Source organism: Microplitis demolitor, chromosome 6 (assembly GCF_026212275.2).
Source record: "Microplitis demolitor isolate Queensland-Clemson2020A chromosome 6, iyMicDemo2.1a, whole genome shotgun sequence".
NCBI classification, from domain to species: Eukaryota; Metazoa; Arthropoda; class Insecta; order Hymenoptera; family Braconidae; genus Microplitis; species Microplitis demolitor.
The window spans coordinates 22,342,365-22,363,791 of NC_068550.1; the positions used below are offsets into that span (position 1 = coordinate 22,342,365).

Genomic DNA, 21,427 nt, shown 5'->3' on the forward strand with positions numbered 1-21,427 from the left:
ATGGAAATTTATGAGAATTTATCAAATTCTATAAGATTCTCTAAAAGAGACCCCAGATACGTGAGGTAGTTACTGACGTTTAAATTTTTTATTTTAACCCAGCCTTCCCTATATGTGAAACCGCGTCCTTTTGTAGCAACGTCTGTTTATTATATTACAGTTGTTTTAAATATGTTGATTAGTATTTAAAAACAAGGATATTCTACTAAGACTTACGTTCACCATTCGAGCTTAAAGAGCAATTTTAATAAAAATAGATATAAATTTTTTAGTTTTAAATTTTTATTATCCAAATCTTTTTGTGAAACATCAGAGTTGAACCTTATAAAAACTATACTTATGTATTTTGGGAAATGAGGCGCAAGATTTTATATCTTAATGGCTGTTCAGATTTTTAGAGCTTAAAATTTATAGGCTAGGGTATAAAAATTTGGAGTTGAAAATTTCGGGAACATTTTCGACTCGATACCACCATATAAGCTCATTAATAAATATTCAATATATATTTTTCATTTACGGATTGTAAGTAATGGGAAGCTTTTCTTTATCTTGTATTTCTTTGAATCGATTGTAAATAACTAACCAGGCGCAATAACAACCAACTGAAAAAAAAGTAACGGAATGTGTCATTATTCATTATTTGTCATTCATTAAATTAAAATATAAAAGGGGAGGGAGGGGGGAAATGGCGTACCCTCAAAATTTTACAAAAAAGTTTTTTTTTTTTGAAATCTCAAAATCACGCTTGTGAATACAGTTGAGCATTATTTTGAATTTTTTTTAAACGTTTTCAAATAATTTCGTTTTTGTAAAAAAATAGTATGAAATCAATTTGATTTTTTTTCTTACCAATTTACAATGCATTGCATATTAATTTTTAGTTATATTTAGTAAATTTTACTATCCCTGTTCCGTAAATTTTACTATCCCGTTTAGTAAATTTTACTATATTAGAATGCAAAAAAATAAATTAAAGTTTTTATTAGCTTTTAATTTTTTATTATTGTTTCTGTCATTTTGATTATTATTGTTATTTATGTCATCTGTATTGGTGTTGATGTCGATTTTTGTTTTTTAAAAAATCACTTGTTTCAACCGAGATTCGAACCCTGATCTCCCGCGTGCGAGTCTTTTCCTATGTCTGACGGCCCGGTGTCCACTTTGGACAAAAGTTTTAGACATTTAATACATATTTGTATATCCTATCCCCAGCAACTTTTAATTTTATCTATGCATAGTAGAATTTACTATACGGATAGTAAAAAAAATATAATAGTGTTAGCAAAACATACATTGCATAGTAATTTTTAATATTTTGTATAGTAACAAATCCTATATTGTATTAGAAAATTAACTTTTTTAAATTTGTATTTATTAACAGTACTTATAGTAAAATTTACTATACAAATAGTAAAAGATTTAATCATGTTAGCAAAAAATACATTACGCATAGTAATTTTTAATATCTTATTATGTAATTATTACTAACTAGTAAATTTTACTAAACGTTTAGTAATAATTACGATACAGAATGTATTTTTTCATACCTGTTAGTAAATTTTACTAGAGCATTGTAATTTTTACTATACTTTTTTTCTCCGTGTAATATTTATTTAAGTACCCTCCCCCCCTCACAAAAAAATAATACAGAAATATATCACTCATAATTAAAATGGTTTGTAAAAATATACGTACTTGAGTATAAACTTCCACTAAATAACATTATTAATCCGAATCCTACAGAAACACGAAAGCTTCTGATAATACACATCCAAACCCATAATGTTGATGCAGCTAATAAGTTTTTTTTAAAAGAAATCAAGTTTGCCATCATTTTCATCACTGTACCATTAATGGATTTCTAAATAAACCAATTAAGAAATTAATCAAAATTATTTAAAAATTTATGAAGCATCTATTTTTTTATATGAATGGAGTATTCACAAAATATTTAAATAAAAAATATGATTATTATAGAGTTAAAACAGTACCTTGTGAGAACCGAAGATCACACCGAAATTTATAAAAATTTCTGCAATTTGTTTAATGATGAGAATGCCGATCAAATAACGACCAAAATCATTACGTGGTCTTAGTTCTTCGTTTCCGGTATTGCTAGCATTATTATATATTGTATAATAAACCATTATCAGCATAAAAGCTACCAAAATATTCAATATCTGTAAGAAAAATTAATAATATTACTTAAATAACTTTTTGTAAAAATAAAAAATCAAGTACAGAACAAAAGTAATTTTAGGTACAAGAGAAATTTCGCATTATGAACTGAAAACAAAAATTATCTTAGAATTGTGTGTATGTGTGATATGTGACATTTTTCATACAAAAAAAAAAAAAAACTCAAACAATTTTTGTTTGATAATTGCTAATAATGTGAAAAAGAGTTTTATTGGCAACAAAATCATGTCTAAGTTAAGTTTGAGTTTTTAAAAAAATTTTTTAAGTAGATCACAGATTACTAATTTTTTTTTATAATATTGTCCCTTTACTTTAAATTACCCAAGTCCTTTGAGTTCGAAGCGTCGAACACCTTGGACCACTCGGTAACTGAAGGTTTAAATTTTAACGTATTTTTAAGGTCCATGTAAGTGATTTGAATATACATTCATGTCATGAGAGCGCCTCTTGCGGAGGATGCAGTTAATATTTAAAAATTACGATAAATTATCGTAATTTTTCAAGCTTACATCGTATTGTAACAGAGGCAGCACTGTAATATTTATTTTCTCCAAAAGTACATAGAAAGATAAATCTAGGAATAAATATAGTTTTTGAATTGTAATTTTCTTTTTTTTTTTTTTTTTACGATATTAAATTTTAATTTTTGAAGTAATTTTTAATCCTAAAAGTCTTTGTTAAAATTACGATGTTGAATAGTAACAAAATATAACTCATATAGTAAACTTTTAAATAAGATATTTAAAAATTGACGCTAATAAAAGCCTAGTCCACGATTACGATAACATCGTAAATTTTGCTAGAATTTTCTTTCCATGTAGTCGAAATATATGTAAAACTATTGAATGAATATCAGAATATATATAAAGGCTAATTTAACTATATTTTCTATATTTTTTTTTTGTATTAAAAAATATAATATTCATCATATACGAGTCCGTATATGTTTAGCATATATAAAATATATATGTCAATCATATACAAAAAATATATTTTTATCATATATGAAAATATAAATTCTTGTCATTTACGAAAACTATATTTTTATCATACATAAATATATATACTTCTATCATATACGAAAAATATATTCTGATCATATATAAAAACATATATTTATATTGTGTATGGAAAAAAAAGTTTCTTATTCGTCTGACCCACTCCAATTAAATTAGATCTAAATTTTAATATTCTCTTTCAATTGCAGTTAAAATTATCAAAATTAGTTAATTTGATGCGAATATATAATATATCCATATACATATACATACACCGAATAAACTATATGTTTAAATATAATAAAGAAAATATATGGTGCCATATATAATATAAATTATATGCTACCATATATTTCATTTCAAATAAAAATTTTATATTTTTTGAATATAAAAGGAAATATATCAATACAATATATTATATCGTAAATGTAAATGTATATATAGCTTAATATAAAAAACATGTAAGTTACATATATGAAATACATATATTTATTGTATATAATTTTATATTAACTCGGCAAAATTCTCTATATGATTTTTTATAATATACAATATGTTATGTCATATATATTTTTGTTGCAAACATATATGATTTTATATATTTTAACCATATATTGTTTTTTCATATGAGATACTTTAAAACTTGAATCATATTAGAAAAATAGATAAACTAACCAAAAGAGGGATCCAAATATTGGAAAAAAAAATATTTTTAAATTTACTTACAATGTCAATGATAGAAAGCACTAATGTCCCGGTTTTAAGACTAAAACAGCAACATTTGCTTAAGACTATAACTTCCTTCTTCATATTTTTCTCCATGTTAAAAACTTATTAAATATTTTTTTAATATTTATATTTAAAACAATTGATAATATAAAAGTGGAAATTTTTCAATTTAATAATATATTGTAAAAAAAAAATTTCTACTTTATTACACAACCTTCTTAAAAGGGCTGAAGAAACTCAACTGACTCATTTCGATTCTATATCTTAATCTTGAAGTCCTGAATCCCCACCACAAATTTTACGTCTTGAGTTCCCTGTAAAAAACACAAATAAAATAAAATGTATACGTATGAGTCATAAGTGTTTCCGAAGATCATTGGCTGTAAAATTTTTGAATACTAGATTGTAGTTATCATGAACCTTTTTTTTACTTACATTTGATCCGAAATATTTTATATGTTGTTATTAATTTTCTTAAATTATCGGAGAGTCTTCATTTTCATCAAGACACAGTACTCACGACCCTAAAGTTAGCCAACATCCACCATTTTTAAAATAAAAAACCTTATAACTTTAGAAAAAAAAAATTTTTTTCAAATTAGAAAAAAATGTTCGTGTAGATTTTTCAATTTTCTAGACGATATTTATTGACGATAAATTTATTTTTCATTGAAATTTCTCTTGTATAGAAGTATAAACATGTTTGGAGACGTATTTATATATCGATTAGTATAAGTTTGTTTTTGTCCTGAGCCAATACTGAAATTTTGTGATCATGGAAAATGATAAAATTCAAAATTTTTTTTATATCACAAATCTCTCCTTAATAGTTCAAGTAAGCAGCACTTTTACGCAGATTAATTGATGTTTTTCAAGAATAATGACTCAAGATTTCTGTAATAAGGTAAATGTCCCAATACCGGAACGACGAAGGGTATATGACTGATTTTTATCGTTTTAAAAATATTCAAATAAATTATAAACCAAAATAATCTATTACATCATATAGAATAGACATTTACCAATTAAAAAATAATCAAATTAGTTCATTTTTCTTAAATTTAATATAAAAAAAAAATTTTTTTCTAGGACACCCAAAAGACCCATGCCGGAACGCTGAAATAGCCTTGTCCCAATACGGGAATTCGGTTGTCCTAATACCGGAACAGTAAATAAAATAAGTTATTTTTTGCATTTATTCATGGTGAAAATATTAATAATTATTAAATAATATTAATGTAAAACGAGTATGAATGTAGCAGACATCAGAGAACTTTAGAATTATAAATAAATAAGATAAATAATTAAAAAAATAATATTTACAAAAAAAGCACTATTAATTTCAAAATTTTTTGAATTTGTATTTTTTTAAATTTTATATTATTAATTATTTACTCGATTTATTAATAATTTTAAATTTGTCTGATGTCTGCTATATCACACCCATAATGTAAAATGTATTTAAAATTTAAAAATGATTGAATATTCAATGAAAATAAATATTTTGAACTAAAGAATAGAAACAAAATAAATAATTTGAGGTTATACTAGAAAAATAATTAAAAAAAAAAAAACTCAAAACAAAAATTTATTTTTTATGATTTAAATTAGAGTTTATCTATACTTAATCTATTTTTTATAACAATTATACATACTGCATTAAATTTTAAGGCTCCAGTAATAATTAATATTGTACTTGATTTAGCCAGTCAATAAAACTCACCGTTAATGTCTATCGATAACATTAATATGATTGGCTGTTCCGGTACTGGGCACGGGTTCATTTTGGTGTACCAATAGACGAACAGTAAAATTAATATAATAATACTATTTTTTTCATATTTTTAATATGTTTTCTTGAATTTTATCTCATTCAAGATTCATGTACCAAACAAAAATTATTGAAAAGTAATTCTATGCATTTTCTCTAAGCTTAAGACCATTGACTGATTTCTTAGCAAAACCATTAGGAGACATGCAAAAGTCATGAATCCGAGACTAATGCTCTAATTAACATTTTTTTTTTTCATATTTTAAATATTTTCTAAAATCTATTTTACATCTTATTTTTTAACTGAAAGATTAAGGTTTCAAATAAAGAAAGTTTTATTTAGTTTCATCGCATACGAGTTGAAATATAATATAATGTTTATCAAATCATTCCGGTATTGGGCCTTGTTCCGGTATTGGGACATTTACCTTACTATGATAATGACTATAGACAATATTTTGTTAAAAAATCACGTTTGTAAATTTTTTATTTGAAACATAAAATAAATATTTTATTTAAAAATACTTTTAAATTGACAGATGTAAAAAAAAATTATTTGAATTTACCTATGATAATTGGGAAAACCGGAGGTTTTATTTTTAATCTGTCAAATAAAAAAAAAATTGTATTTTTTAAAACTTTCGAAATATCCCATTTTAGCCGAAATATTTTTTTGTGTTTATAAATTTTTTATGAGCTCCGAATTACAAAAGATTAATATTTTTATCTGAGGAGAAATTCGTAAATTACTTCAAACTCTTAATTGTTCTGAGAAAAAAAGGATTTTTTGACACAAAAAATATTTACTTTCCCCAAGAAAATTTTTACCTGCCCTAGAAATTTTTTTGCATAATAAATTGAAAACAAAACTTCTCTTCGAGCGCGAAAAGATTTTTTGAAACAAGAAAAAAATTATTGAGCCAAGAAATTTTTTACACCGTCCGAAAATTTTTGCCTTCAATTCATAATGCAAAATAACTTTTGCTCCAAGCGATCCTTTATTTCTGCGTAGACTACAGAAATAATTTTTTTTTTTGAAGTACCCATTTTACCTCACCTCTCTCGTCATGTTTCGAAATTGTAAATATATCAAATATGAAAATATGACGATTATAAAAGAAATTTTTTTTTGTTTGGTTTTCTATATATTCATATAAATAATCATAAAATTTATATTTTTTACAATTATATACGACGATAACATTTTTTTTTAACATTACACATTATAACAATAGAAAAAATAAGCAATAATAAGTAGAAGTTTATTTCACGTTCTCTATTTTCATCAACTCAAGTACTCACTATGCATCATTCACGTGTTATTTTACATCCATACTTAAACTTGATTATCGTCTGCAATAATACACTGTAAAGTATCGTCTTTCACATAAATATTTTCTTGAATTCTTAAGGCTATTTGTTTTTTTTTCTGTCTAATAAAATTTTTTTTATTACATGGAGAGAATTTTTTGATAAAAATGATTCGGTATTTTCTAGTAACCCTGGGCCGTTCCAAAAAAATTGCTATTTTTTATTTCAATTTTCAATATTTTTTGTTGAAATATTAACGTCGCTAGACTATAAATTACTTTTTATCAGTACCAATTATCTACGATTGGCCGTACAGTAATTGAAAACTCTCAATTACTACTATGTCTTACTTTTATTTGTTTTCAAATGATGAAAAAGATTTTGGTATCGATTTCGCTTTGTAAATTTGGCTTATTATTTTTGCTGACCACAATTTAGGTGTTCTAGGACGTTGAGGATCGGTCATATTTACCGAAAAAATCCCATATGAATGTGTATAACCTTGTGTCCATTCAAAAACATCAAAGAGTGTCCAAGCGAAATATCCTTTAATGTTGAAACCCTCTTTTATCAACTTCAGAACTTCTTTAAGATGATAATAAAAAAATTGGCCTCTGTGTAAATCATCTAATTGACCTTCATCCCTATAACCATTTTCGCCAATAATTATCGCTGGTATATTATACTCTGTAGTGATACGATTGATAATCGCAGAAAGTGCCCATGGGTGACACTAAAAGACATTATTTCTTAAACTTTATAATTAAGAAATTTATTGTGGAGTGTACACGGGGAGAAAATTATTCTATTCATTTTTACTACGTTTATGAAATACCAATTCATATGTTATGGTAATAATTACTTGGAGTTATGGGGTGTACGCTCATAATATGTGGGAAAGCTTATCATAACTATGGGAACAATTTCTATATTTATATTAATAGTCCTTATATCGTATAGTAATTGAATTATGGTAATAATTACCATACTCATGGGAATAATTCCCATAGTCAAGCAGTAATGTCTTATATCCACATTGGAGTGGTTCCTAGGTGCGTATACGTGATATATTTAAAGAATTCATACAATATTATGGTAATCATTCGTATACTACAACAGTAAACGATACCATACAATATGGTAATGATTCCCATAATGTATAGTAACTTTTACCATAACTTTATGGTAATGATTCCCATAGTTTATGGTAATTATTACCATGCTATTACGATAACTATTACCATATTATCATGATAACTATTATGTATGGTAACGTTTACAAAAGTAGCATGGGAATGATTACCATAGAGTTATGGGCATACTTTACATATATAATGAGAGTGGTTACGATAATAGTATGGTAATGATTAAATTGATAGTATGATGACCATTATCATAATGATATGGTAATGATCCCTATGATATGAAAGATTTCTGAATGCTGTGGTAATCATTACTATATAATATGGTAATAATTACCATAGTAGTATGAGAAGAATTGCCATAGTAATAGTGGAACCATTTCCATAGTAGTATGGGAACCATTGCCATAGTAGCACAGGAACGATTTCTATGACAGTAGAAATATTACTATAATTTTCTAGGAGCTATTCCCATATCATATAGGAATGAAACTCATACAGATAGGAATGGTCACCATAATTTGTATGGCTGCCATTAATATAATCGATATTTTAAAGATCAATCACCATACGATATGAGAACCATTACCACAAATTTATCACCATGTATAAGTGGAATAATTGTATACTCACTCTTTCGATATTGCATGTATCATTTCCGGTTTCATAAGCACTAGCTGGAAATTGAGATAGTACGCCAACATCTACATCGTGAGATATAGTATTTTTTATGTCATAATTCGTATACTTTTTGAACTCCAAACCATGATAAAAATTAACACTCAATAAATCTGCTGAGTTTTTAATTAGTTCAATTTCTTCTCTCGTAAACTGTGGTAAACGTGAACGAGAAAAGCCTTGAATTGAACTATATGATCCAATTTTATCTTTGATCATTTTTGAATAATCACCATCAGTTGAAAATAGCGGATGCAAAAACCATCCATTTTGAAAATTAATATATTGTTCACCTGCTTCTAACTCATTTGCATCTTCTATATTTTTCAAAACTGGCCACACCAGGGCTAACGCAATCATTATTTTACCTGAAAACATTTCAATTTTTCTTGTCAATAAACCTTTTTCATTTTTCTTAATTATTATCCCTGATTAAGAAAGCTCATTTGAAATACATTGAACTTAGATTGTTTCGAATGATTTACAATAATTCACATCATTTTAAATCATGTTTCTCAAGGACACAGCTTTTTTGTCCTTGAGAATTCCGAAACATCTTAGTGTGTCGATTGGGAGGAGCGCGAATCAAAAAGCGTCGTTGATTTATACGCGTGCGATATGAGAGTCGTAGTGTTACTGTGTATCCCTTTTCACTTACTTTAACTCTACTTTTTGTATATTAACAGTACCATAGTTAGAATTGTTTACACCCTGGTGGTTTAGAATCACGGTGAAAATACGGTGGGTTTGTGCCATTTTACGATCGAGATTACAAGGTGTTGCCACCGTGGTTTCACGGTGTACTCAGAAAATCAGTTACACCGTGGAACCACGTTGGTGAAATGGCACACAGCGTTATCATAGTGGAAACACGGTGTTAACACTTTCACGGTGTTTTCGCCGTGATTCAAATCCACTAACGTATGGTTAAGTTGCTGCACCCTGCTGCTATCACCCTGCTGCAGGTGCTACGTGCTTACACTGCTTACTCTAGTTTCACCACGACTCACCTGAACATCGAACAGGGTTTCAAAGCCAAACGCTAAAGGGCTAAGCTATGATGTGTATCTGATCATAGTAGCGAATAGTCATGGAAAAGTTAAGCTACGTGTAAAATTAACAAACCTTGTTGTTTTTCGCGGAACTTCTCATTATACATTTTATAAGTTTTAGCATGAGCTAATAACGTATGATGAGCGCAAAGATATTCGCCAATACCCGATTGATTAATCAGAGGTGCGTATATTCTTTGGTAACCAACGACACAATTAAAACCTGGCTCATTAAATGTCGTCCAATATTTTACCTGAACATTAAACAATAGCATAATATTAGTACTTAATAAAAATGTTGTAATAAAAGTTGCACTAATTAATATCAGCATAGTACTTTATCTCCAAATGCTGTGAATAAGACGTTAGCATAATCAACAAACCAATTTACGAACAACGGGTTCGTTAAACCACCTAATTCTTGTAACCTTGTAGGCAAATCCCAGTGGTATATTGTGATAAATGGTGTTAGATTCTTACTTAATATTTCATCGATTACATCATTATAGTGTTGAATCCCATCATCATTGATTTCATTGTCGAACCCAGTTGGTAAAATTCGCGGCCATGAAATAGATATTTTGAAAGCATTAGCCTAGAAAAATATTTCGGTTTATCTTTGCAGATTATTCTGATTAATGCTAGAATTTACTACAGTTGAAATTGATAGAACTAACACCGAGTTGTGTAACAAGATCAATGTCAGTTTTGTACATGTAGTAAGAATTTGCAGCTACATCAGCATTGGTCTGATCTGCCACAACGTATGGCTTTTCATGAGTCAAAGTATCCCAAATAGATTCACCTTTGTCTTTATAAAATATTATGGTATTAAATTGTTTTTTTATTTTTCATTGACAAACCCTAGTAGCATTCTTATGGATGTTACGAGTAAATATGTATCTTAAGTCTTGATCAAGTCTGCATGATCAGTCTTGCTGAAGGACGCTTCAGATAACTTGCTTAAGACAATGCTACGAGGGAACAACACGATAATTACTTACTCGATATGTTCCAAGCACCTTCACTTTGATAAGATGATGTCCCTACACCAAATATAAAACCATCCGGGAATCGGTTTTCAATTTCATTTTCAGCTTGGTCAGATAATACAGATTGAAAATTTCCATCACTGTTACAATTACAAATCTTTGATAGCATCAAAATCAATATCACAACTTTTAAAACTTTACTATTTTTATGACCCCACACCAAAAATGAAGATTTCTTTATTGGTCTGTACATCATTATGCTATTCCTGTGACTAATACTGATTTTATAGTGTTATAGTTGTATTCCGCAGTTTACGAGTAGATGATTAATTTATGAATTCTGCACAGAAATTTACGCCCATAAGTAATAACGTTAAGTACTATTGTAATGAATTAATATTGAAAATTACTGGTAACATACAACGAAAGCACTAGAATTTACGATAGTTGTATCAACAGCTTTCTTTACCGTGAGCATTAATATATCTCCAAGTGAAACAAGACTCCCGTTTAATTTTAATGAAACTGATACATATAGATATAAACTGAAACTATTTATTGAACGTAGAAGAAAGAAAGCTTTGAGGCATTTGATAGTGTTCTTTTTTACTTAATTGGCCATTTTTTTCAACGCTCTATCGTTTGTTGATAAACTTAAGATGAAAAGGTCATATTAAATACATGCCAATAAAAGTTATATAAAAATGAATACATAAGAAAGTTAATTATTTAAATTGCTTTGATATCAATACCTAATATATTATGTTTTCGATTCGATCATGATATATATGACACTGAAACGGAAATTAAAAATTTGGAGATTTAAAGAGACTGCTTGACTTAAAAAAACCTCGGTGACTCAACCGATAATTGGATGACCTCCCATAATTAAATAAATTTCCAATTGGTCCATTTTTCGACATTTAATATTTTATTTTGATTAATGAATAAGTATAAAAAAATATTTAGATTATAATAAAGATAAAAGTGTATTTGCGTATTTTACAAGTTATCTTATTTTAATTATTCAAGTGCCCGAAATTGGCCAAAAACATTACCTCGACTCTACCGTTTTTCTGATTAATTCTGATAGAAAAATTTTATTCGTATTTATCGAAATATGTAAACATTAGTATTACATTTTTTGTTTATGTAAATGTAAAGATACATAGCGAAATTTATCAATATGTTGATACATTAGTTATTTTTAAAACCTTGAGAAAGAACTTAATTATCCATTTAGTGTTCGACATTCATATAACGAACATAGCAATCTTGCCCAAACCTTGTCACCAGCATTTGAGCTGCCTACGTCTGTATACATAATTATGGAGCTTCCAGCAGAAACTGATACAAAGTTTTAGATTGCAAATCTTGTTCAAAACTTAACAATAAACTTTGTGTTATGTTGTACTTCAAGAATCGCGTAAGAATATTGAAGATATCTTGCTCAAGGTACTTTGGTACAGTGCCTTGAGCTAAACTTGTACTAGAAATTACTTGCATATACTAACGCATGTCTTGTGACAGATCTGCGCAAGAAGTGTCATACTACAAGATCTGTCTTTGTCTCTTTATTGCCTCCATTGGCATACAAAATAGGATCCTGGGGTAAAGTGACAGAGATAGAAGTGAAATATATAAATAGTGTAACATGACACTTCTTGCGCAGATCCGGCGCAAGACTACGTTAGTGTCTACAAGTAATTTCTGGAGCAAGACACGCTCAAGATATCCGTTATCTAGCCTCCATAGTGCTTTCTTTCAATTTAGGTCATTTTGCTAAAGTAGCGCCACCTTAATTTTACTTGATTTTATAGACACTTTTAATGCAGAGAGAGAGAGTGCTTCTTACCTCTATCCTTCATAGTTGTCTAGCATGTTCGTTAGGTCTATCTAATGGCACCCAAAAAATCATGCATTCAAGGGTTACCTTTGTAATCGTGTCTCTCTCTACTCTCTTCTCGGTACCAACAATTGCTTACATAATGGCTGCTGTCAATTGTTTTGGTCTACGTTTACTTCTGTGCCTGCAGATGTCACCGACAGTCAGAGCCCCACAAATTATAATTATTTTATTAGAACCCCTTGAATTTCTATATAAACTCCCGAGTGATTTTTTCCTATGGTCTGGCTCTAAAAAAAAAATACCTAAAATTAAAAATTTAAAACCTCATTTGTGAAAGATTCTATTTGGGATCAGCGAAACCCTAAAATTTACAAAATTAGAAATATAATTTGTCCAAATATGCACATTATTATTTATAATTAATCATTGCTTATTTTACAAATAATATTTTGTTACATTATTATAAAAACGGAAAATTCATTTTTTCTGAATAAATCCATATCGATACTAATTACTATAGCTTTGAGGTCACAGTCACGAACAATAAGGAATGTCATGACATTAAATAAAAGCTTTCACTTGTCATAGAATCGATCCGAACATTTAATTAAATAAGTTTAAATAAAACTATTGATTAGGAAAATTTTGATAACAAAAACAATTAAAAATTTGATTTATGATCACTGGAAAATGAGCTTCATACGTTAGTCATGTCTATTATGTGGATTCGGAAGATTAGATTATGATGAGCGCATATCTGAGGTTGTCACTTCCGAGCTGAATCAATAAAAGGAGAAATGTTAATGCATTGAATCAAATGTTCGTCGTGTAACAAATGATAAAATTTATGATTTGTGGCGTTTGCGGATTGGTTATTCATACGACTCTATGGTAGGAATAACCAATCGAAATATTCATAAAAGTTGCCATATATTATATAATATTAGAGCTAAATAACTATTTGCGCACACGATCCCTTTCCTATATTGTAACGACCTATCAGGTATTCGAAAATGTGGCATCAGCGACATTTCATTACCTTTATAAAGAAGTAAAAACATTGAAATGTATCAGTATCAAATTATCTGGTAAATAAAATAAACGTTTATGTCTAAATGTTTGGAAGATAATTATTCTGATAATATTATAAAATTAACAACAATAACATTGATTCATATTTTACTAAAATATGTCAAATTAAATTTCTTTTTTTTCATTAGCTTCGATAGCGGATAGATTTTTTTTTTAAATATAACGAGAATTATGTTGACTTATATTATTCTTTTGAGTTTAATTTTTGTCAGTGTGACGTGTGGTGAGAATGATTCCTCGAAGCATTCGGAATCACCGAACCCTTCAGTCATACACATGCATATGGTGAATAATTTTTTTACAATTATTGATGTCTGATTTATGATTTATATTACAATATGTTACATATACGACATGTAAGGTACATATGACCATACATGGCTATACATAGAGCCCATATACTTTTTAAACAATTTCATACATAACTACATAACCAAAATTACGCCCATCACAATTACTTACATACAGGATTTTCTAGAGCACAAAAAAAAAAAAAGAAATATTTTTGATTACTAAAATAATAGGTTTTCAGATACATTTTTATGTTTTAAAAGTGATGTATTCTTTCAATCTCATAGAGCACAAGTAAACTGAGTAGTCACTGTCGGTAGCGTAGCCTAGTCATTGAAGCGTCAGTCTTTCGCTCGTAAGGTCCCAGGTTCGAATCCCACTAAATCGCGTGCGGTTGGTTGATAAGTTTAGCGTTTTTTCTCTGTAGTAAAAATTTCTGCTTGATAAGAAATGAAATTGATCAGAGGTCTGATAATTCTCGCGTCACCAAAATGATTGAACAAAAAAAAGCTGAAATTGAATAAGTCTTTTTTTTTTTAATTTAGTTGAAGTTTTTAGACATACCTATGTGTATATTTAAAATTTTCATATACAGCCAATTATAATTCACTTTCCCGGACCATTAAATAATTATTCGATGAATACAATTATTTCTATTCTATTCAATCAAATGGAATAATAATAATAATAATAGTATAAATCCTCTTCTCCAACGTCAAACATTTTTAAGCTTCATTGTCGGCCATTTTTAGGTCTAACGAGTTTCGGCCTTGTGATCACTACCTGGGCCTTTTTTCGGCCGAGAAAAAAAATTATTATTTTTTCAGTTTGAAATATTTTCGGCCAGGATAGAAGTTTACTATCAGTGATTTCTCATCAAATTGAATCATTTTTTATTTTTCATTACGATTAGTGTTGTGGTAACTGTAACATCCCGATGAAAAAAATTTTTGTCTAATCATATATAATTATGCATAATCGTCTATATATGATTGGATCCAAAAATTGGCCAGGTCTAATTATATATAATCAGATCTGTTTATACATGATCATGCATAAATGAATATAGTCATTTTTAGAATCTCATTTAGAATACCTTTAAATTATTAATTAAGTAATTTAATTAGGATTTATTGATTTCATCGATATAAATATCGATTAAATTTAAATAAAAAAAAAAAAATTTCTATTCGTTGACCACCACTTTACTACGAGGTCACCCACCCAATCAATGACCTACGCCGATGCTGCTTAACTTTAGTGATCGCTGGATTGTACTCTGATCCTCTAGTCTGTTATGAACTTACAATAAAGAAAAGTTTATGGCATTACTTAACTCAAATAATCAAGTCGATACATCATACGTAAATAATGCACCTAATAATGAATTTGATTTTGTACATAAATTACAATAGAATTCAATAGATACATATAATCAAATCTATTTATCTATAAACTCATAAATATTCGTATATAAATCGATGTCGATTAATATTTTTAAATTGCTGCCGAAACCTTTGATCATTTTTTAAGTATTGGGAATTTAAGTTTATTTGATAGTTGACAAAATAAAAATTTAATAACATTTATATTAAAAAATTGTCATATTATGTAATATATATATATATATATAACTACATATAACTTTATATCAGTTATGTCTGATCAGATCCAATTATATATAAACTTATGCACAAGCATACATGAATTTATAGCAGCCATGCCTGATCAGATCTAATTGTATATGGATTTGTATCAGTCATGTCTAAACAGATCTAATTATATATAGACTTATATATACTTAGATCTGATCATATATAGACTTATATATGGTAGTAAATGGAGTTGACAGCCAAGTATTATCATGTCTAATTATATATAGAGTCATATATAATTAGATCTGATCATATATAGACTTTTATATGGTTATATATGGAGTTATACCAGCCAAGTATGAACATATCTAACTATATATAGACTCATATATAATCAAATCTGATCAGATCTAATTATATATAGACTTATATATAATTAGATCTGATCATATATAGACTTATATATGGGCTAATAACAGCCAGGTATGATCAGATCTAATTATGTATGGGGTCATATATAATTATATATAATCATGCATGATTATATATATGAACATATATAATTATATATAATCATATATGATTATATATATGATTATATATAATTATATATAATCATATATGATTATATATATGAACATATATAATTATATATAATTAGACAAAAACTTTTTTCATCGGGATTATTTAGAACAATTAAATATGCCTTAAATACTCGAAAAGTCTTTTTCATTGAAAATTTTTTAGATAAAATTAAAATATTTCAACTGGGTAAATTGAACGCTCATAAAAATTTTCAAATTACAATTATTAACTGATTGTGTGTTTCTTTATTTTTGAACAGAATCAACTACTCGAGCTCTGTTATTCAAATGTATCGAATCCAATTGTAATGACTCCAAACCTCGTTGACACTGTTTATCGTAATCCATTTAACAACTTGACAGCACCAATTATTATTCTTGACGACGCCTTTCTCGCAAAAGACATCCAACTGTATTATCCAGCTTACCCGACATACGTTCTATCAGCAGATACTCAAGAGCAATTGGTCAATCTTATTACAAAAATAAGGAAATCACCATTATGGAATACTGCATCAGTGTTTTACATCATCGGCAACACTGACCAATCATGCAGAAAAGCGTTACAAATGACTTACACATTATGGCAATTTAAATGTTTATCATCGTTTGTAATATGTCAAGCAATGACCGATAGATCATTTTTGTTTACTTTAAATCCATTCACCGATCGAGCACCATATCCATGGGTAAAACATGGAGTTAAAGTTCCAAATTCAAGATTGTCCTTATACGGACAACTTTTCATAAATGGTAAATAATTATTTGTTAAAACAAGAAATGTTGTTCTAGTATTTAAGGTCTATTTTTTTCTTTTTGTTCCAGATAAACAATTATGTGATGTTCTTAACTTCGATAAGACGCAGTTTTTAGACGGTTATAACGTAAAATTACATAAAAGGGTGCCAGGTAAGGATTTTTTTGATGAGTACGTTTTTCCAAGATTAAACATAACTCCGATTATAAGTTATGGAGATGATTCAGAGAAATTTTTATTGGCGAATCGGTTTTATGATATCAGTGGAACGCTGGTATGTCTCGATGCAACTGATAATAGGTTTGTTGATATAGTACCGGGATTTGTTGAAAGTAGTTATGCTATAGTAACACAAAAAAGAAGTTTTTTATCATTGTTTAATCAAATTCTCAGTGTGTTTGATGTTAACGATATTAATGCACTATTTATCATTCTCATACTATTCATAATAGTAATTATGTTGGGCAATGAGTATCAGATCGTCCCGGCATTTATGGATGTCTTCAAATTGCTATTAAGAATGGGTATGGATTCACCTCTTGACCGACTGTTCATGAAAATTAATTTTTTTGCTGCATTGTTGTTCGTTTTTATGTTCGGTCCAGCTATTGACGCACAATTATTTGCGATATTGACTCGCCCGTCATCTTATGACGTAGAAACACTTCAAGATTTGCATGACTATCAATACCATGTATATTACCATTCCTCATTACATGATGATATGATGAGAACCGAAATTTGGACGACTGTTGAGGAGATTAAATATTTACATCCCGATGCTGAAGTACTTCCAGGCCGCTGTTTCGAACGAGCTAGTGTAAATAATACAGTTGCGTGCATTTACAACACTCCGTATGTACTACGTACTGATCTAAAAGTAAATTTACGAGTTTTAAAAAAATTTTTATTTAAAGTTAATTACGTCCACTGGGCTAGGAAAGAGTGGCCCCTCAAAAAAAGGATTGATCAGCAAACCTTAAGAGCGATTGAATCAGGTTTTGGTGAAATTATAGCTCGACGTAGTCGGAATACATTAAAAAAAATGAAAACTAAGGAAAGATTGAAAAAAATTTTAAACTATGACGAAGTAGACGCAATAGATTTAGAATATGCTTACATATTTTTTGCATTTATCCAGCTTCTTGCGATTATTATATTCGGTATTGAACACATCATTGCTCGATGGCTGCACCCACGACTATAAACAATAAATTTTAATTTCATTTGAAAATAATATTAACCAGCATGTACAATGTAACAATCACTTGATAAAAATATTCAATATTAAAATAAAATTTAATCCATTTCAGGCATACTGAATCTGACTGCTTTCTTAGGTTCTACAGGCATTAGGGTGTTTCAAAAAAACCAACAATTTTTTTTTTTTTTTATGGTGTACAAAAATTGAAAGTATAACTAAAAATAAAAATTTTGGCACCAATCCGGGCTCTTAGTAATGATATTAAGGTTTACTTCAATCCATTTTTCTATTTCCATTTAAATAACACGGGAAAAATTTTTTTTTTTTTTTTTTTGAATTTTCTAGCTCCCAAACTAATTAACGGATTTTTATGCACAATGGATTTTTTTTGTAGGAAATTGAACGCTCTACAAAAAAAGTCTCTTATCATTTTTTGATAAATCCCATTGTTTGGAAGTTATTTAAGCCTTAAGTCAAATTTATAGTAAATTTTAAGATTTTTTTACTTTTCCGGCGAAGCTATCAGTCTTTACGAAAAATGTCATTGGAACTTTTTGTAGATAATTTTATTCCTTACAAATTATTATGAGTAAAGTTTTTCGAAATTCCGCATTGTTGACAAGTTATTCTTATTTAAATTTTAAGCTCTTAAAAAAATAGATTTCTGATTGATTTTAAGAGCTTGACATTGAAATAAAAATAACTTGGCAACAATGCGGAATTTCGAAAAACTTTATTTATGATAATTTGTAAGGAATAAAATTATCTACAGAAAGTTGTTATCACATTTTTTGATAAGACTGATAGTTTCACCAGAAAAGTAAAAAAATCTCAAAATTTACTATAAATTTGACTTGTAGCTTAAATAACTTTTGAACAGTGGGATTTATCAAAAAATGATAAGAGACTTTTTTTGTAGAGCGTTCAATTTCCTACAAATTAATGCATTGTGCATAAAAATCCGTTAATTAGTTTGGGAGCTAGAAAATTCTAAAAAAAAAAAACAATTTTTTCCCGTGTTATTTAAATGGAAAATAGAAAAGAGCCCGAATTGGTGCCAAAATTTTTATTTTTAGTTATACTTTCAATTTTGGTACACCATAAAAAAAAATTGTTGGTTTTTTGAAACACCCTAACAGACATAGATAGAGTTTATTGTATTCAAAACAATTTTAAATTGGCAATTCACTTAGAAATACTCTGTTTTTAATTACATTGATTTATATGTTATAAATAAATTCTAATGATTTAGATTGTACGCATTTCATTTATACAATTATTTCAACATCAAATTTTTAAGGAGCTTGATTTAATAAATCTATATATTGTTCTGAATTTTGTGTTGTTAACATTATCGTTTTTTTTTTTTCAAGGTAAGTGACAAAAATTTATATATTTTTTGTTTTGTTCTCTTGCAAAATAAGAGAATTTTTTTTTATGCTAATCAATATTGTTCAGCGTACTTATGGAAGCTTCTAGGTCACACTAACGCACAAGAAAAAATAGCATTACATTAAAACTTAATTCGTTTGCCATACAATTGACCGAAACATTATGTTCAATAAAATTATTATATTAAATTATCGATCATATTTATAATTCGGCAGTTTAATTTTTTATTTATCTATTCAAAAAACAATTATTAAATTATTAAATTTTACTCATAATCAACAGAAAAATTTTATCAAATTATACTAAAAATAGACAACTGTGCCTGGTACCTATATGAGAATAGTGTTAGAGTTTAATTAAATATTACAGTTCGATGTTAGGTTCATATTGAACAATTAGAATAATTCACAGTAGGGTTAATCCTGTCAATACCTAGCTCGAATATAGAAGATCGAATCATAGCCCCCTTGTAAACTTAATATTATAAAATTATATATAACTTTATAAAATTTTATAAAAATTAATAAAGTTACCGCAATTGTTATTGAGATCCTAAGGAGTTATTGGCATGAAATTTTACATATTTTTGTAAAATTTTACAGTTTTACACAATTTTATAAAAGTTTACAAAATTTGAAAAAAACTTATGAAATTTCAGAAAATTTTGCAACATTTCATAAAATTTTCTAAAACTTTACGAAGTTTTTTTTCACTTGTTTCATATAATTTTGTTAATAGTAAAAAAAAAACGGCTCATCGTACGAAAAAGATGCGTGGCACCAATCTTTTAGAAAATTTCGTCCTCTACGGAATTGTTTATTATACTTCTCTGCTAAAAAAATCTGAGAGATTCTTATAGCTGTATGTATAAGGCCCTATACTTAACCATATAGCACTTCTCATAGAACTCATTCATTCTCATAAAATCTCAGTGGGAATGTATGAGAATCTATGAGATTTTCTAAACAGGGTGATATTGCTAAAGTGCACTGTTTATAAGATACAATCAGTAGAAAATTCTACAGTAAAAAGGATTTATACTATATAAAGCTTACAATTTTTATACTGTCTAATGTTAAACTACTCGTATCTCATAGATAATACGCACACCCCTATTAAAAATAAACGAGGGCCGCCTCGTTTGTCATCTACCGTTAGCATTGATTCTAGCGATGCTAGCGAAACGCTAGCCAGTGCCTCGTTTCATTTTTGCTAAGGATTTTAGCTATATATCTAGCTCATTAGGAAGATAGATTAAAATTAATTAGAACATTCTACACGGAGAAATAAAAAATTGATCAATCAGGATAAAATCGAAAAATAAATTATAATTTTCCGATTGAATCTGATTAAAAGAGATTGAATTCTTCTGAATCAGTTTTAATCGGTTTCCATCGTAAAGTAATTTTTAAAAAATTATTATTTTCCGATTGAATCTGATTGAGATATTTCAATCGGATTTAATTGAATTCAATCGGAAAATAATCGAAGATTAAAATTATTATTTTCTGATTGAATCTAATTAAAATATTTCAATCAGATTCAATCAGAAAATAAAAAATAATTTTTTTCGATTGAATCTGATTGAAATTCAATCGGAGGCCTCAAGCGCTCCCGAAAATTTCTGATTGAAAATTCGTTTCCGATTGAAACTGATAGAATTCTGATTGAGTTCCAATCAGATTCAATCAGAGTTTTTAATCAGGGAGAGTCAGCTAATCTTAATTCAATGCAAGAAACCTTTACTCACCTAAGAAAATTTTTACTTATCCCAAGAAATTTTTGACATTG

At 27.9% G+C, this 21,427-nt stretch overlaps 3 protein-coding genes across 9 annotated transcripts in view; 1 reads left to right on the forward strand and 2 right to left on the reverse strand.

Annotated features, from left to right (window-relative positions):
• Positions 1–270: 270 nt before the first annotated feature.
• On the reverse strand, positions 271–5,647 carry LOC103573722 (uncharacterized). 2 transcript variants are annotated; one of them, XM_008552910.3, is made up of 6 exons: positions 5,582–5,647; positions 4,362–4,450; positions 3,924–4,240; positions 1,992–2,180; positions 1,696–1,861; positions 271–602 (listed from the first exon to the last, which is right to left on the reverse strand). In XM_008552910.3, exons 3-6 carry the CDS (start codon positions 4,017–4,019, stop codon positions 514–516), a joined length of 540 nt encoding a protein of 179 aa, XP_008551132.1. In that variant the 5' UTR covers positions 4,020–4,240; positions 4,362–4,450; positions 5,582–5,647; the 3' UTR covers positions 271–513. The 2 variants fall into 2 exon arrangements, with proteins under 2 accessions (XP_008551132.1, XP_053595980.1); XM_053740005.1 differs by having other exon boundaries at positions 4,362–4,820.
• Positions 5,648–6,288: 641 nt separating this feature from the next.
• The window catches only part of LOC103573720 (myrosinase 1), a 16,371-nt gene continuing 1,232 nt past the window's right edge, over positions 6,289–21,427 (reverse strand). For 3 of the 6 annotated variants that reach the window (XM_053739792.1, XM_053739791.1, XM_053739790.1), the window contains exons 2-9: positions 18,161–18,241; positions 12,728–13,008; positions 10,885–11,212; positions 10,558–10,691; positions 10,218–10,475; positions 9,954–10,134; positions 8,784–9,196; positions 6,289–7,741 (exon numbers count right to left, since the gene is read on the reverse strand). In XM_053739792.1, the coding sequence (XP_053595767.1) occupies positions 7,361–7,741; positions 8,784–9,196; positions 9,954–10,134; positions 10,218–10,475; positions 10,558–10,691; positions 10,885–11,128 (1,611 nt within the window). In that variant the 5' untranslated portion in view covers positions 11,129–11,212; positions 12,728–13,008; positions 18,161–18,241 and the 3' untranslated portion in view covers positions 6,289–7,360. Of the gene's footprint in view, positions 7,742–8,783; positions 9,197–9,953; positions 10,135–10,217; positions 10,476–10,557; positions 10,692–10,884; positions 11,213–11,293; positions 11,419–12,727; positions 13,009–18,160; positions 18,242–21,427 lie in introns of those variants that run through there. The other 3 variants (XM_053739793.1, XM_053739794.1, XM_008552907.2) reach the window with 3 other exon arrangements.
• On the forward strand, positions 16,457–18,247 carry LOC103573721 (uncharacterized). The gene is made up of 3 exons (XM_008552909.2): positions 16,457–17,036; positions 17,109–17,564; positions 17,646–18,247. The coding sequence occupies exons 1-3, from the start codon at positions 16,592–16,594 to the stop codon at positions 18,245–18,247; spliced, it is 1,503 nt and encodes a 500-aa protein (XP_008551131.1). The 5' UTR covers positions 16,457–16,591.

What these genes read in the sequence shown, in the direction of transcription:
- LOC103573722 (XM_008552910.3), bottom strand. Translation starts at nt 4,019, where the DNA reads ATGGAGAAAAATATGAAGAAGGAAGTTATAGTCTTAAGCAAATGTTGC. An exon ending in TGATCTTCGGTTCTCACAAG is followed by an intron (nt 1,862 to 1,991) that starts GTACTGTTTTAA and finishes TGGTTTATTTAG; the next exon opens with AAATCCATTAATGGTACAGT. An exon ending in TAGTGGAAGTTTATACTCAA is followed by an intron (nt 603 to 1,695) that starts GTACGTATATTT and finishes CTTTTTTTTCAG; the next exon opens with TTGGTTGTTATTGCGCCTGG.
- LOC103573721 (XM_008552909.2), top strand. Translation starts at nt 16,592, where the DNA reads ATGACTCCAAACCTCGTTGACACTGTTTATCGTAATCCATTTAACAAC. An exon ending in CGGACAACTTTTCATAAATG is followed by an intron (nt 17,037 to 17,108) that starts GTAAATAATTAT and finishes TTTTTGTTCCAG; the next exon opens with ATAAACAATTATGTGATGTT. An exon ending in CAAATTGCTATTAAGAATGG is followed by an intron (nt 17,565 to 17,645) that starts GTATGGATTCAC and finishes TGTTCGGTCCAG; the next exon opens with CTATTGACGCACAATTATTT.